The sequence below is a fragment of the Anomaloglossus baeobatrachus genome, chromosome 9 (genome assembly GCF_048569485.1).
Source record: "Anomaloglossus baeobatrachus isolate aAnoBae1 chromosome 9, aAnoBae1.hap1, whole genome shotgun sequence".
NCBI lineage: Eukaryota > Metazoa > Chordata > Amphibia > Anura > Aromobatidae > Anomaloglossus > Anomaloglossus baeobatrachus.
Window position 1 is genome coordinate 94,359,122 of NC_134361.1, and position 13,951 is coordinate 94,373,072.

A 13,951-nucleotide genomic window follows, 5' to 3' on the forward strand; every position below is an offset into this window, starting at 1 on the left:
TGTGTAAAACAGAGGTGCAGAAGCACATGTTTTCTATGCAGCCGGTACAGCATGTACGGCTATATGGCCGGCAGGGTACATAGACCCCCATTGTATACGGAGTCTCTGCTAACCGTCCAGGACATGGGGACGGAGCCTGCAGTATTTACTGACAGATTTTCTGAGACTATGGCTATGATACTAGAAGCCTTGCAGTCCAGACAAGTCTCTCAAATCCATGGCCACTGTTCATCATTATCCATGGTCCCCCTCAGTGGGAACAACTTGAGCTCCGAGGGGTCATGTGCTTCCCAGAGTGACGGCTCTGACACGGACGACAGTCCCAGATAGTCTGAGAGGCTCACTATGAGCGGCCACGTCACACTAGTCAGGGTCCCAGCAAGCGGACTCTCTGTGTGATGTGGCGGAGGTAGCTGCTCAAGATCTAATCCTGAGACCGCTCTCAATCTGGATACACCTGATGGTGACGCCATAGTCAATAATCTCATAGCGTCCATCAATAGAATGTTAGTTATTTCTCCCCCAGCTCCTCCAGTGGAAGAGTCAGCTTCATAGCAGGAGAAATTCCATTCACGTATCCCAAGCGTAAATTAAATACTTTCCTTGACCACCCTGACTTTACACAGGCAGTCCAGGAACACCACGCTTATCCAGTTAAGCGCTTCTCCAAACGGCTGAGGATACACGTTATCCCTACCCCCTGACGTGGGCAATGGCCCCAGTGTCCCAAGGGGCATCCTCCAATCTCCAGCTTGCAGCTAGATCCATAGTTGCAGTGGAAGATGGGGCTGTACTTAAAGATGCCACTGACAGACAGAGGGATCTCTGGTCGAAATCCATCTATGAGGCTATCGGCGCGCTGTTAGCTCCAGCATTCGCAGCCGTAGAGGCAACCCAAGCTACTTCAGCTTGTCTTACACAGATGGACACGGTCACACGTACATCTGTTACGCAAGTGTCATCCTTAACCGCTCAAATGTCTGCATTTGCGTCTTATGCGATTAATGCTGTCCTGGACTCTACGACCCGTACGGCAGTGGCGTCCGCTCACTCCGTGGTTTTTACGCAGGGCCTGGGTGTTAATTGAATGGAAGGCAGATTCTGCTTCCAAAAAAGGGCTTAACCAGTTTGCCTTGTTCTGCTGACCGACTGTTTAGTGTGCGTGAGATGTAATCATTAAACAGTTCAAGAGTAAGGATTCTTCCTTACCTCAGCCCAGACAAAACAAACCCCAACATACCAAGGGACAGTCGGGGTTTTCGGTCTTTTCAAGGCTCGGGCAGGTCCCATTTCTCCTCGTCCAAAGAGGACTCAAAGGGATCAGAGGAGCTCAGTTTCTTGGTGGGCTCAGTCACGCCCAAAAAAGACAGCCTGAAAACCCACTTCCAAGAGGCTTCCTCATGACTTGCGGCCTCCTCTCTCCGCATCCTCGGTCGGTAGCACCTTGGCGATATTTCGCTGTCACAGGTCAAAGACCGTTGGGTGAGAGACATTCTGTCTCACGGGTACAGGATAGAGTTCAGTTCTCATCCTCCAACTCAATTCTTCAGAACTTCTCCACCTCCCGACCGAGCCGATGCTCTTCTGCAGGCGGTGGGCACTCTAAAGGCACAACGAGTGGTGACCCCCGTTCCTCTTCAGGAACAAGGTCACGGTTTTTACTCCGAATTATTTGTGATGCCAAGAAAGGACGAGTATTTCCGTCCCGTTCTGGATCTAACACGGCTCAACCAGCTCGTGAACACCAGGCGGTTCCGGATGTAATCCCCCCGCTCCGTCATCGCCTCAATGTTTCAAGGAAATTTCCTAACATCGATAGACGTCAAGGATGCTTATCCCCACGTGCCGAGTGATCCAGAGCTCCAGCGTTTCTACACCTTGTTATAAGACGCGAACACCTTCAGTTCGTAACTCTGCCTGCCGGCTGGCGATAGCCCCACGGGTCTTCGCTAAGGTCATGGCAGCAGTAGTACCAGTCCTGCAATCTCAAGGTCACTCTGGGATCCCGTGTTTGGGAGATCTACTTGTCAAGGCACCCTCTTAAGGAACATGCCAACACAGCCGAACGCTGCGCTGGAGACTCTCCAGAGTTTCGGGAGGATCATCAACTTTTCAAAGTCAGATCCGACCCCGGGCCAATCACTAACATATCTAGGCATGGAGTTTCATACTCTCTCAGCGATAGTGAAGCTTCCGCTAGACAAACAGCGTTCACTACAGACAAGGCTGCAATCTCTCCTTAGGATCAGTCGCACACATTGAGACGCCTCATCCACTTCTCACGTAAGGTGGTAGCAATGGCGGCAGTCCCTTTCGCGCAGTTTCATCTGCGTCCACTACAATGGGACATTCTCCGCCAATGAGACGGGAAGTCGACGCCCATCGACAGAGACGTCTCCCTTCTCAGGCGGCCAAAGAATCTCTACGGTGGTGGCTTCTTCCCACCTCATGGTCAGAAAAAAGGTCCTTCCTACCCCCATCCCGGGCGGTAGTTACGACAGGCACGAGTCTATCAGAGTGGGGAGCAGTTTTTCTCTGCCACAGGACTCAGGGTACGTGGATTCAGCAAGAGTCCACCCCTCAGATCAATGTTCTGGAAATCAGAGCAGTGTATCTTGTCCTACAAGCCTTCCAGCAGTGGCTGAAAAGCAAGCACATCCGAATTCAGTCGGATATCTCCACAGCGGTGGCATACATCAACCACCACGGAAGAACACGCAGCCGGCAAGCCTTCCAGGAAGCCGGCGGATTCTGACGTGGGTGGAAGACACGGCATCCACCATATCCGCAGTTCACATCCCAGGCGTGGTAAACTAGGAAGCAGACTTCCTCAGTCGCCAGGGTATGGACGCAGGGGAATGGTTTCTTCACCCGGACGGGTTTCAGGAGACCTGTCGCCGCTGCGGGATGCCGGACGTCGACATAATGGCGTCACGGCACAACAACTTTGTTCCGGCTTCATAGCACAGTCTCACGATCATCGAGCTCTGGCGGCGGACGCCTCAGTTCAACATTGGTCGCAGTCCCGGCTACCTTATGTGTCCCTCCTCTGGCATTGTTGCCCAGAGTGCTGCGCAAGATCAAGTCCGACTGTCGCCGCGCCATCCTCGTCGCTCCAGATTGGCCGAGGAGGTCGGGGTTCCCGGATCTGTGGTACCTCACGGTAGGCCATCCGTGGGCACTACCAGACCGACCAGACTTGCTGTTTCAAGGGCCCTTTTTTCCATCTGAACTCTGCGGCCCTGAACATGACGGTGTAGCCATTGAGTCCTGGATCCTAGCGTCTTCAGGATTATCTCAGGAGTGGTTGTCACCATGACGCAGGCCAAGAAGCCAACGTCCGCCAAGATCTACCACAGATCGTGGTAGATATTCTTATCTTGGTGCTCTGCTCAAGGAGTTCTCCCTGGCCATTGGCATCGCCTATTTTTCCTTCCTTCCTACAATCTTGGTTGGAAAATGGTTGGTCGCTCAGCTCCCTTAAAGGACAAGTCTCAGCGCTATCTGTATTTTTTCAGAAACGCCTAGCCGACTTCCGCAGGTATGCACGTTCCTGCAGGGAGTTTGTCTTCTCATCACTCCGTACAAGCGGCCATTAGAGCTCTGGAGTCTGAACAAGGTTCTAATGACTCTCTTGAAGCCGCCTTTCGAGCCTTTGAAAGTTGTTTCCCTTTTCCGTCTTTCACAGAAAGTGGCCTTTCTAGTAGCGGTCACGTCTCTTCAGAGAGTGTCCGAGCTAGCAGCGCTGTCATGCAAATCTCCATTCCTGGTCTTCACCAGGACAAGGGGGTTCGGCGTCCAGTTCCGGACTTTCTCCCTAAGGTGGTATCCCACTTTCATCTCAATCAAGATATCACCTTACCTTCTTTGTGTCCTCATCCAGTCCATCAATTTGAAAAGGATTTGCATCTGTTGGATCTGGTGAGAGCACTCAGGATCTACATTCCCGCACGGCGCTCCTGTGCCGCCCGGATGCACTCTTTGTCCTTGTCGCTGGTCAGCGTAAAGGGTCGCTAGCTTCCAAATCCACCCTGACTCGGTGGATCAAGGAACCAATTCTTGAAACCTACCGTTCTGCTAGGCTCCCGGTTCCCTCAGGGCTGAATGCCCATTCTACCAGAGCCGTGGGTGCGTCCTGGGCATTACGGCACCAGGCTACGGCTCAGCAGGTGTGCCAGGCACCTACCTGGTCGAGTCTGCACACTTTTACCAAGCATTATCAGGTGCATACCTACGCTTCGGCAGACGCCAGCCTAGGTAGACAAGTCCTTCAGGCGGCGGTTGCCCACCTGTACGAAAGGGCTGTTTGACGGCCCTACCACGAGGTATTCTTTTACCCACCCAGGGACTGCTTTTGGACGTCCCAATTGTCTGGGTCTCCCAATGGAGCGACAAAGAAGAAGGGAATTTTGTATACTTACCGTAAATTCCTTTTCTTCGGCGCTCCATTGGGAGACCCAGACGATTGGGGTGTATAGCTACTGCCTCCGGAGGCCACACAAAGCATTACACTAAAAAGTGTAAGGCCCCTCCCCTTCTGGCTATACACCCCCAGTGGGATCACTGGCTCACCAGTTTTCTGCTTTGTGCGAAGGAGGTCAGACATCCACGCATAGCTCCACTGTTTTTAGTCAGCAGCAGCTGCTGACTATGTCGGATGGAAGAAAAGTGGGCCCATATGGGGCCCCCAGCATGCTCCCTTCTCACCCCACTTTTGTCGGGTGTTTGTTAAGGTTGAGGTACCCATTGCGGGTACGGAGGCTGGAGCCCACATGCTGTTTTCCTTCCCCATCCCCCCTCAGGGCTCTGGGCGAAGTGGGATCTTACAGGTCTCCAGGCACTGAGACCGGGCTCCATCCACAGACCCAGAGAACCTGCTGGATATGGAGCTGAGTATCGTCAGGGACAGGCCCTGCTACATTAAGGTACTCTGTGTCCCCGGGCAAGCGCGCACACACACACCAGCATTGCTGGGAGTGTTAGTGCGCCGGGGGTAACAGCGCGGTGCGCTCGTGCTATTATTCACTGCAGCTTAGCTGAGTGAATTTATGTATTGGGAACTGCCGCGCCGGCCGCTGCTGGGTGTTTTTTACATTGTGGCGCGGCTGGGACTTGTGGTGCGCCGGGGACTTCCGCGCTGGCCGTGCACATGGACGGCCGCGCTTATTACTCGAGTCCCCGGCTTTGCGGCCTAGTTTTCGTTTCGTTCCCGCCTCCAGCCCTGCCAGTCAGGGGAGAGGCGGGACGCTGTACAGACAGTCAGCGCCGAGGGCTGGAGTCTGCTTTGCATTCTCCAGCCCCCTTCACTGGACACAGTGGGACGCCAGTTTCCCGCTCTTGTCTGGGGCACGCCCACGGCCCGCCCCTCGTCACACGAGCTGGAGAAGGACGCCGGCAGCCATTCCTGCACGCAGTTCGAGCTGGGGAACGGAGACAAGCTCTGGGCAACCAACACAGGGCTCTGGCGACCACACACCCGCGTTATAGGCGGGCGGTAAGCAGCACCTGAAGTGCTGACCCCACTAAATACCGAAGTGTCCATTTGTATTTTATGCTTGTATGCTATACACTGCACTGTAGGTCGCTATCTTTGGCTATATGCCCTCCTAGATGGCGAGATAACAGCAGCAAAAAAGCAAGGGTGTTAAGGCACAGGTTTTCTAGGCTGCTTGTATTGCATGTGCTGAAGTGTTCATTTGTACTTATGCTTGTATGCTATACATTGCACTGTACGGTCGCTACTCTTGGCTTATTCTCCTAGAGGGCTGGACAACAGCAGCAAAAAAGCATGGGTGCCAAGGCACAGGCTTTATAGGCTGCTTGTATTGCAGGTGCTGAAGTGTTCATTTGTACTTATGCTTGTATGCTATACATTGCACTGTACGATCGCTACTCTGGGCTATATTCTCCTAGATGGCTGGACAACAGCAGCAAAAAAGCAAGGGTGCCAAGGCACAGGCTTTCTATGCTGCTTGTATTGCATGTGCTGAAGTGTTTATGCTTGTATACTATACATTGCATAGATGGCTTTAATGCAGCAGCAAAAAAGCAACACAGGCTTCCTATGCTGTTTTTCCTGCATGTGATACTGTTCCACCGGCAGGTTCCACTGACCCCCATTGTGTGCAATGCTCCCCTGTAGCACTTGGTCAGCCGGGGTCTCTACTAGAGGTGGCCAAAGGAACCACCTGTGAACCCTGTCCAGGGACAGGGAAGGAGTTGCAGTTTCGGCTGCTAGATTGTCATGGGATAGAGACTTTGCAGTCCAGACAGGCCATGGGCAATCTTGATTAATGCTCCCTGGCCACCCTCATTTGGAACGTACTCAGTGCTCCGGGGGGGTCCCAGGCATTCCAGGGTGAAGGCTCTGACACGGACGACAGTCTCAGACAGCCTAAGCTAGCTCGCTGGGTGCGGCACTCGGCTTCATCACTGGTCAAGGTCCCAGCAGGAGGACTCTCTGTATGATGAGGCAGACGTAGCTGATCAGGGCTTTGGTCCTGACACCGCTCTCAATCCGGATACACCGGATGGTGACGCCATAGTGAATGATCTTATAGCGTCCATCAATGGAATGTTGGATATTTCTCCCTCAGCTCCCCCAGTGGAGGAGTCAGCTTCACAGCAGGAGAAATCCTTTTTCAGTACTCATGCGTATATTGAGTACTTTTCTGGCCACGCTGACTTCAGAGAAGCAGTTCAGAAACACCACGCTTACCAGATAAGCGTTTTCTCCAAACGTATTAAGGATACACGTTATCCCTTTCCCCTGACGTGGTAAAGCGCTAGACCCAGGGTCCAAAGGTGGATCCCCCAATCTCCAGGCTTGCGGCTAGATCCATAGTTGCAGTGGAGATGGGACTTCACTTAAAGATGCCATTGACAGACAGATGGACCTCTGGTTGGAATCTGTCTGTGAAGCTATCAGCGTGTCGGTTGCTCCGGCATTCGCAGCCGTATGGGCACTCTAACCTATTTCAGCTGGGCTTGCGCAGCTGGTCTTGAGCACATGTACATCTGTGCCGCAGGTGGTGTCCTTGACCTCGCAATGTCTGCATTGCGACTTACCCTAGTAATGCTGTCCTGGGGGGACAGTCGAGGTTGGTCCTTCCCAGGCTCGGACAGGTCCCAATTGTCCTCGTCCAAAAGGGCTCAAAAGGCTCAGAGGGGCTCAGATTCCGGCCGGGCTCAATCACGCCCAAGGAAGGCAGCAGGAGGAACCGCTACCAAGGCGGCCTCCTCATGACTTTCAGCTCTCTCTCTCCGCATCCGCGGTTGGTGGCAGAATCTCCCGCTTGGCGACATTTAGCTGCCACAGGTCACAGACCGGTGGGTGAGAGACATGGTGTCTCACGTGTACAGGATAGAGCTCTGTTCTCGTCCTCCGACTCGATTCTTCAGAACTTCCCCCCCCTCCCCCCACCGAGCCGATGCTCTTCTGCAGGCAGAAGGAGTGGTAATCCCTGTTCCTCTTCAGGAACAAGACACGGTTTTTTCCTCCAATCTGATTGGGGTGCCAAAAAAGGGGTGGCTCTTTCCGTTCCGTTCTGGACCTAAAACTGCTCACCAAGCACGTGAAGGCCAGGCGGTTCCGGATGTAACCCTCCGCTCCGTCATTGCCTCAATGTCTCAAGGAGATTTCCTAGCATCAATAGACATCAGGATGCTTATCTCCACGTGCCGATTGCTCCAGAGCACCAGCGTTTGCTGCGTTTTCGTTATTGAAGACGAGCATCTTCAGTGCGTAGCCCTGCCCTTCGGTCTGGCGACAGCCCTACGGGTTTTCACCAAGTTCAGGGCAGCAGTGGGAGCAGTCCTGCACTCTCAGGGTCACTCTGTGATCCTTACTGGGACGATCCACTTGTCAAGGCACCCTCTCAAGAGGCATGCCAACACAGCCTGAACGTGGCGCTGGAGACTCTCCAGAGTTTCGGGTGGATCATCAACTTTTCAAGGTTACATCGGGCACCGACCCAATCGCTGACATATCTGGGCATGGAGTTTCACACTCCCTCAGCGATAGTGAAGCTTCCGCTGGACAAGCAGCGTTCACTACAGACGGGGGTGCAGTCTCTCCTTCAAGGCCAGTCACACCCCTTAAGACGCTTCATGCAGAGGCAGTCACTTTCGCGCAGTTTCATCTGCGTCCACTTCAATGGGACATGCTTTGCCAATGGGTTGGGGAGTCGACGTCCCTAGACAGGAACGTTTCCCTTCTCAGACGGTCAAGGACTCTCTTCAGAGGAGGCCATCCTTCAGATCAATGTTCTGGAAATCTGGGCAGTGTATCTTGCCCTGCAAGCCTTCCAGCAGTGGCTGGAAGGAAAACAGATCCGAATTCAGTCGGACAATTCCACAGCGGTGGCAGACATCGCCCACCAAGGCGGAACACGCATCGCCAACCCTACCAGGCAATCCGGCGGATTCTGATGAGGGTGGGGGACAGAGCATCCACCATATCCGCAGTTCACATCCCGGGCGTAGGAAATTGGGAAGCAGACTTCCTCAGTCGCCTGGGCATGGACGCAGGGGCATGGCCTCTGCACCCAGAATGGTGTCAGGAAATCTGTAGCCGCTGGGGGATGCCGGCAGTCGACCTAATGGCGTCTCGGCACAACAACAAGGTCCCGATTTTCATGGCGCGGTCTCACGAGCAAAGAGCTCTGGCGGCAGGCGCCCTAGTTCAGGATTGGTCGCAGTTCCAGCTACCCTATGTGTTTCCACCTCTGGCACTGTTGCCCAGAGTGCTACGCAAGCTCAGCTCCGCTTGCCGCCGCGCCATCCTCGTCGTCCCAGACTGGCCGAGGAGGTCGTGGTTCCCGGATCTGTGGCATCTCACGGTCGGCCAACCGTGGGCACTCTCAGACCGGCCAGACTTACTGTCCCAAGGGCCGTTTTTTCCACTGAATTCTACGGCCCTGATCCTGACTGTGTGGCCATCGAGTCCGAGATCCTAGCGTCTTCAGGATTATCTCAAGACGTCATTGCCACCATGAGACGGGCTAGGAAGCCGACGTCTGCCAAGATCTGCCACAAGACGTGGAAGTTATTCTTATCTTGGTGCTCTGCTTAGGGAGTGTCTCCCTGGCCATTTGCATTGTCTCCTTTTTTTTTTTCCCTCCTTCCTGCATCTGGATTGGGAAAAGGTTTGTCGCTCGGCTCCCTTAAAGGACAAGTCGCAGCGCTGTCGGTATTCTTTCAGAAGCGCCTAGTACGACTTCCTCAGGTACGCAGGTTCCTGCAGGGGGGTGATCACATTGTCCCTCCGTACAAGAGGCCGTTAGACCCATGGGATCTGCACAGGGTATTAATTGCTCTCCAGGAGTCGCCCTTCGAGCCTCTGAGGGATGTTTTCACTTTCTCGACTTTCACAGAAAGTGGCCTTTCTGGTAGCGGTCACGTCTTTTCGGAGAGTGTCCGAACTAGCAGCGCGGTCATCCAAAGCTCCCTTCCTGGTGTTCACCAAGATAAGGTAGTGCTGCGTCCGATCCCAGAGTTTCTCCCTAAGGTGGTATCCCCTTTTTATCACAATCAGGATATCTCCTTACCTTCTTTTTATCCATTTCATCGATATGTAATGGCTTTGCATTATTGGATCTGGCGTAGAGCACCCAGAATCTACATTCCCGCACGGCGCCCCTGCGCCGCTCGGATGCACTTTGTCCTTGTCACTGGTCAGCGCAAGGGATCGCAGGCTGCAAAATCCACCCTGGCTCGATGGATCAAGGAACCAATCCTTGAAGCCTACCGTTCTACTGGGCTTCCGGTTCCATCAGGGCGGAAGGCCCATTCTACCAGAGCCGTCGGTGCGTCCTGGGCATTACGGCACCAGGCTACGGCTCAACAGGTGTGCCAGGCAGCTACCTGGTCGAGTCTGCACATTTTCACCAAACATTATCAGGTGCATACCTATGCTTCGGCGGACGCCAGCCTAGGTAGAAGAGTCCTGCAGGCGGCAGTTGCCTCCCCGTAGGGGAGGGCTGTCTTTGCAGCTCTAACAGGAGGTATTTCTTTACCCACCCAGGGACAGCTTTTGGACGTCCCAATCGTCTGGGTCTCCCAATGGAGCGCCGAAGAAGAAGGGAATTTTGTTACTTACCGTAAATTCCTTTTCTTCTAGCTCCTATTGGGAGACCCAGCACCCGCCCTGTTGTCCTTCGGGATTTTTGGTTGTTTTTCGGGTACACATGTTGTTCATGTTGAATGGTTTTCAGTTCTCCGATGTTACTTCGGAGTGAATTTGTTTAAACCAGTTATTGGCTTTCCTCCTTCTTGCTTTTGCACTAAAACTGGTGAGCCAGTGATCCCACTGGGGGTGTATAGCCAGAAGGGGAGGGGCCTTACACTTTTTAGTGTAATGCTTTGTGTGGCCTCCGGAGGCAGTAGCTATACACCCCAATCGTCTGGGTCTCCCAATAGGAGCTAGAAGAAAAGGAATTTACGGTAAGTAACAAAATTCCCTTCTTCTTCTAGCTCCAATTGGGAGACCCAGCGCCCGCCCTGTTTTCTTAGGGTTTTTTTCGGTACACATGTTGTTCATGTGAATGGTTGCAGTTCTCCGATGTTTCTTCGGATTGAATTGGTCTTTAAACCAGTTATTGGCTTTCCTCCTTCTTGCTTTTGCACTAAACTGGTGAGCCAGTGATCCCACTGGGGGTGTATAGCCAGAAGGGGAGGGGCCTTACACTTTTTAGTGTAATACTTTGTGTGGCCTCCGGAGGCAGTAGCTATACACCCAATTGTCTGGGTCTCCCAATTGGAGCTAGAAGAAAAGGAATTTACGGTAAGTATACAAAATTCCCTTCTTTCATTTGTATAACACAATATTCACACTGCTGTATTCTTGTATTTCAAATAAAAAGGTTTGAATCACCTTCTGGACGAGAACAGGATCCAGGACCTGTCCTTACTCTACCAGTTATTCAGCAGAGTCCGAGGGGGAGTGCAAGTTCTTCTCCAGCACTGGATTGAGTACATCAAGGTGGCTGAAATGTCTATTGTTGTCATGTGTAGAAATGTATAGGAGCTTTATAATTTATTGCTAATTTATTTTTAGGCCTTTGGTAGCACCATTGTCATTAATCCAGAGAAAGATAAAACCATGGTACAGGAACTGCTGGACTTCAAAGACAAAGTGGACCACGTGATTGATGTGTGCTTTATGAAGAATGAGAAGTTTGTCAATGCCATGAAAGAAGCATTTGAAACTTTTATTAACAAGAGACCAAACAAGCCTGCCGAACTTATCGGTGCGTAAGAATTTTCTTGCTAAAAAAATGATTTTCTCTTTTTACAGATTCTAAAATATTTCAAAAGGTGAGTATTGAAAGGGAACCTGTCACCAGATTTGTCCCCTATAAGCTGCGGCCACCACCAGTGAGTCCTTATATACAGCATTCTAGAATGCTGTATATAAGAGCCCAGGCCGCTGTATTATACTCGCCTGCAGCACAGTCTGGTCTGATGGGCGTTGCTGCTCTTGATCTAGCGCCTTGTCTCCCCCCTTCTTGCTTTGTGTGAATGATGCGTCCTATGTCATCCACACAGTGTCCTCCATTGTGCTCCTGTGCACATGCACTTGTGTCTCTGCCCAGCAGAGGGCAGAGCTAAGTACTGTAGTGTGCAGGCGCGGGGGAAAGGTCATAGACCACATGCACACTGCTATACTTTGATCTGTCCTCAGCAGGACAGGGAGAAGTGCACAGTAGCGCAATGGACGCCTCTGTGGATGACGGATGCGTCAACCACTTGAAGCAAGAAGAGACGCCCATCAGACTGAACTGCCTTGCAGGGGAGTATAATAAAAGTTCTTTTCTTCAGCGCTCTATTGGGAGACCCAGACGATTGGGGTATAGCTACTGCCCTCTGGAGGCCACACAAAGCACTACATTAAAAGTGCAAGGCCCCTCCTCCTCTGGCTATACCCCCCCGTGGTATCACGGGTTCTCCAGTTTTAGCTTTGTGTGCGAAGGAGGTCAGACATTCCATGCATAGCTCCACAGATTTTAGTCAGCAGTAGCTGCTGACTATGTCGGATGGAAGAAAAGAGGACACATATAGTGTTCCCAGCATGCTCCCTTCTCACCCCTGGATGGTGTTGTAAGGTTGAGGTACCTATTGCTGGTACAGGGCTGGAGCCTGACATGCTGTTTTCCTTCCACATCCCCTTGTAGGGCTCTGTGGAAGTGGGATCCTGCCGGCCTCTCAGCTCTGATGCCGGGCTCCATCCACAGACCCATTAGAACCTGATGGATTCGGAGCAGGAGTACGATCAGGGACAGGGCCCTGCATCTTACAGGTACTCTGTGTCCCCGGCAGGCACAGACACACTCCGGGCTGGCTGGGTGTTATAGTGCGCCGGGGACCGCAACGTGGAGTTGGTGTCCCTACAGATTACTGGGGGATTGTTTGTGTTTGGGAACGCAGCGCCGACCCCCTCTGGACCGGGCGGCGCTGCTGTGACTTGTGGTGCGCCGGGGATCCGCCGTCCGCGCTTTTACGGCGGCGGCGGTTATAACTTTAGTCCCCGGCTTTTTGGGCCTAGGACGCCGGCAGCTCCGTTTCGTTCCCGCCCCCACCCTGTCATTCAGGGTAGGGGAGAGACGCTGTTCGCAAGCAGCGACGAGGGCTGGAGCCTGATTTACATGCTCCAGCCCTCTCACTTGGCACAGAGGGAAGCAGGCTTCCCGCTCTTGGCCAGGAACGCCCAGGGCCCGCCCCCCTTCCTCTCTCGAGACGCCGGCAGCCATTACATGCATGCCTGGCTGGAGGAAGGACGCAAGGCTCTGGGAGACCTGGACTAGGGGCTATCTGGCGACCACACACCCGCTTTTTAAGCGGGCGGTAAGCGATTTTTCTGTGCTGGTCCCTCTAGTGCCTCACTGTGTATCAGTGTACTGGATACAGTTATATAGATATTGTATTTCTTGCACTGTGAGGTGCGCTTCTGGCTGCATATCCCAGATCGCTCTGTGGAAGCAGCAACATGTCATCCTCAAAACGCAAGGCGGCCAAGGCAAAAAGGGCTGTGTATACTGCGTGTGCTGCATGTGGGGCTAATCTACCAGCAGGCTCTGATGACCCCCATTGTGTGCAATGCTCCGACCCGGTGCTGCTTCGCCAGCCGGAGTCAGGAGAGGTAGCGACCCAGGCTGAGACGCTTGTAAGTTCTGCCCCGGTGACAGGGACGGACTTTGCAGTTTTTGCAGATAATATGTCTGTATCTATGGCAAAAATCCTTGAGACCTTGCAATCTATGCATGGGGCTCAGTCTCTGGGCACGGCGAGGCCTCTGTCCTCAGGTCCCCCTTACTTGGAATGTATCCAGCCCACAGGGGGGTCCCCGGCTTCACAGGCCGAGGATTATGACTCAGATGATGGCCCCAGCCACCCTAAGCGAGCTCGCTGGGAAAGACCCTCGACGTCTTCACACTGCTCAGGGTCTCAGCGCAATCAGTCTCCCTGTGATGTGTCTGATGAGAGTGATCAGGAATCCACTCCTGGAACCCCTCTCAACCTGGATACCCCGGATGGGGATGCCATGGTAGACGACCTTATCTCAGCCATCAATAGGCTGTTGGATATTTCTCCCCCAGCCCCTTCAGCAGAAGAGGCGGCTGCGGAGCAGGAAAAGTTTCGTTTCCTTTATCCCAAGCGTAAATTGAGTGCTTTGTTAGATCACTCTGACTTCAGAGAATCAATCCAGAAGCACGACGCTCACCCAGAAAGGCGTTTCTCTAAACGATCTAAAGATACGCGTTTCCCTTTCCCCCCTGAGGTGGTCAAGCGCTGGACACAGTGTCCAAAGGTAGACCCCCCGATTTCCAAACTTGCAGCTAGATCCATAGTTGCAGTGGAGGATGGCGCTTCACTTAAAGATGCCAATGACAGACAGATGGACCTTTGGTTAAAATCTGTCTATGAAGCTATAGGCGCGTCGTTTGCTCCGGCA

At 53.0% G+C, this 13,951-nt stretch overlaps 1 protein-coding gene across 2 annotated transcripts in view; it reads left to right on the forward strand.

Annotated features, from left to right (window-relative positions):
• Positions 1-13,951, forward strand: part of CUL4B (cullin 4B) — a 181,458-nt gene that overhangs the window by 89,196 nt on the left and 78,311 nt on the right. For both annotated transcript variants that reach the window (XM_075323898.1, XM_075323897.1), the window contains 2 exons: positions 10,863-10,981; positions 11,057-11,249. In XM_075323898.1, the coding sequence (XP_075180013.1) occupies positions 10,863-10,981; positions 11,057-11,249 (312 nt within the window). The remainder of the gene's footprint in view (positions 1-10,862; positions 10,982-11,056; positions 11,250-13,951) is intronic.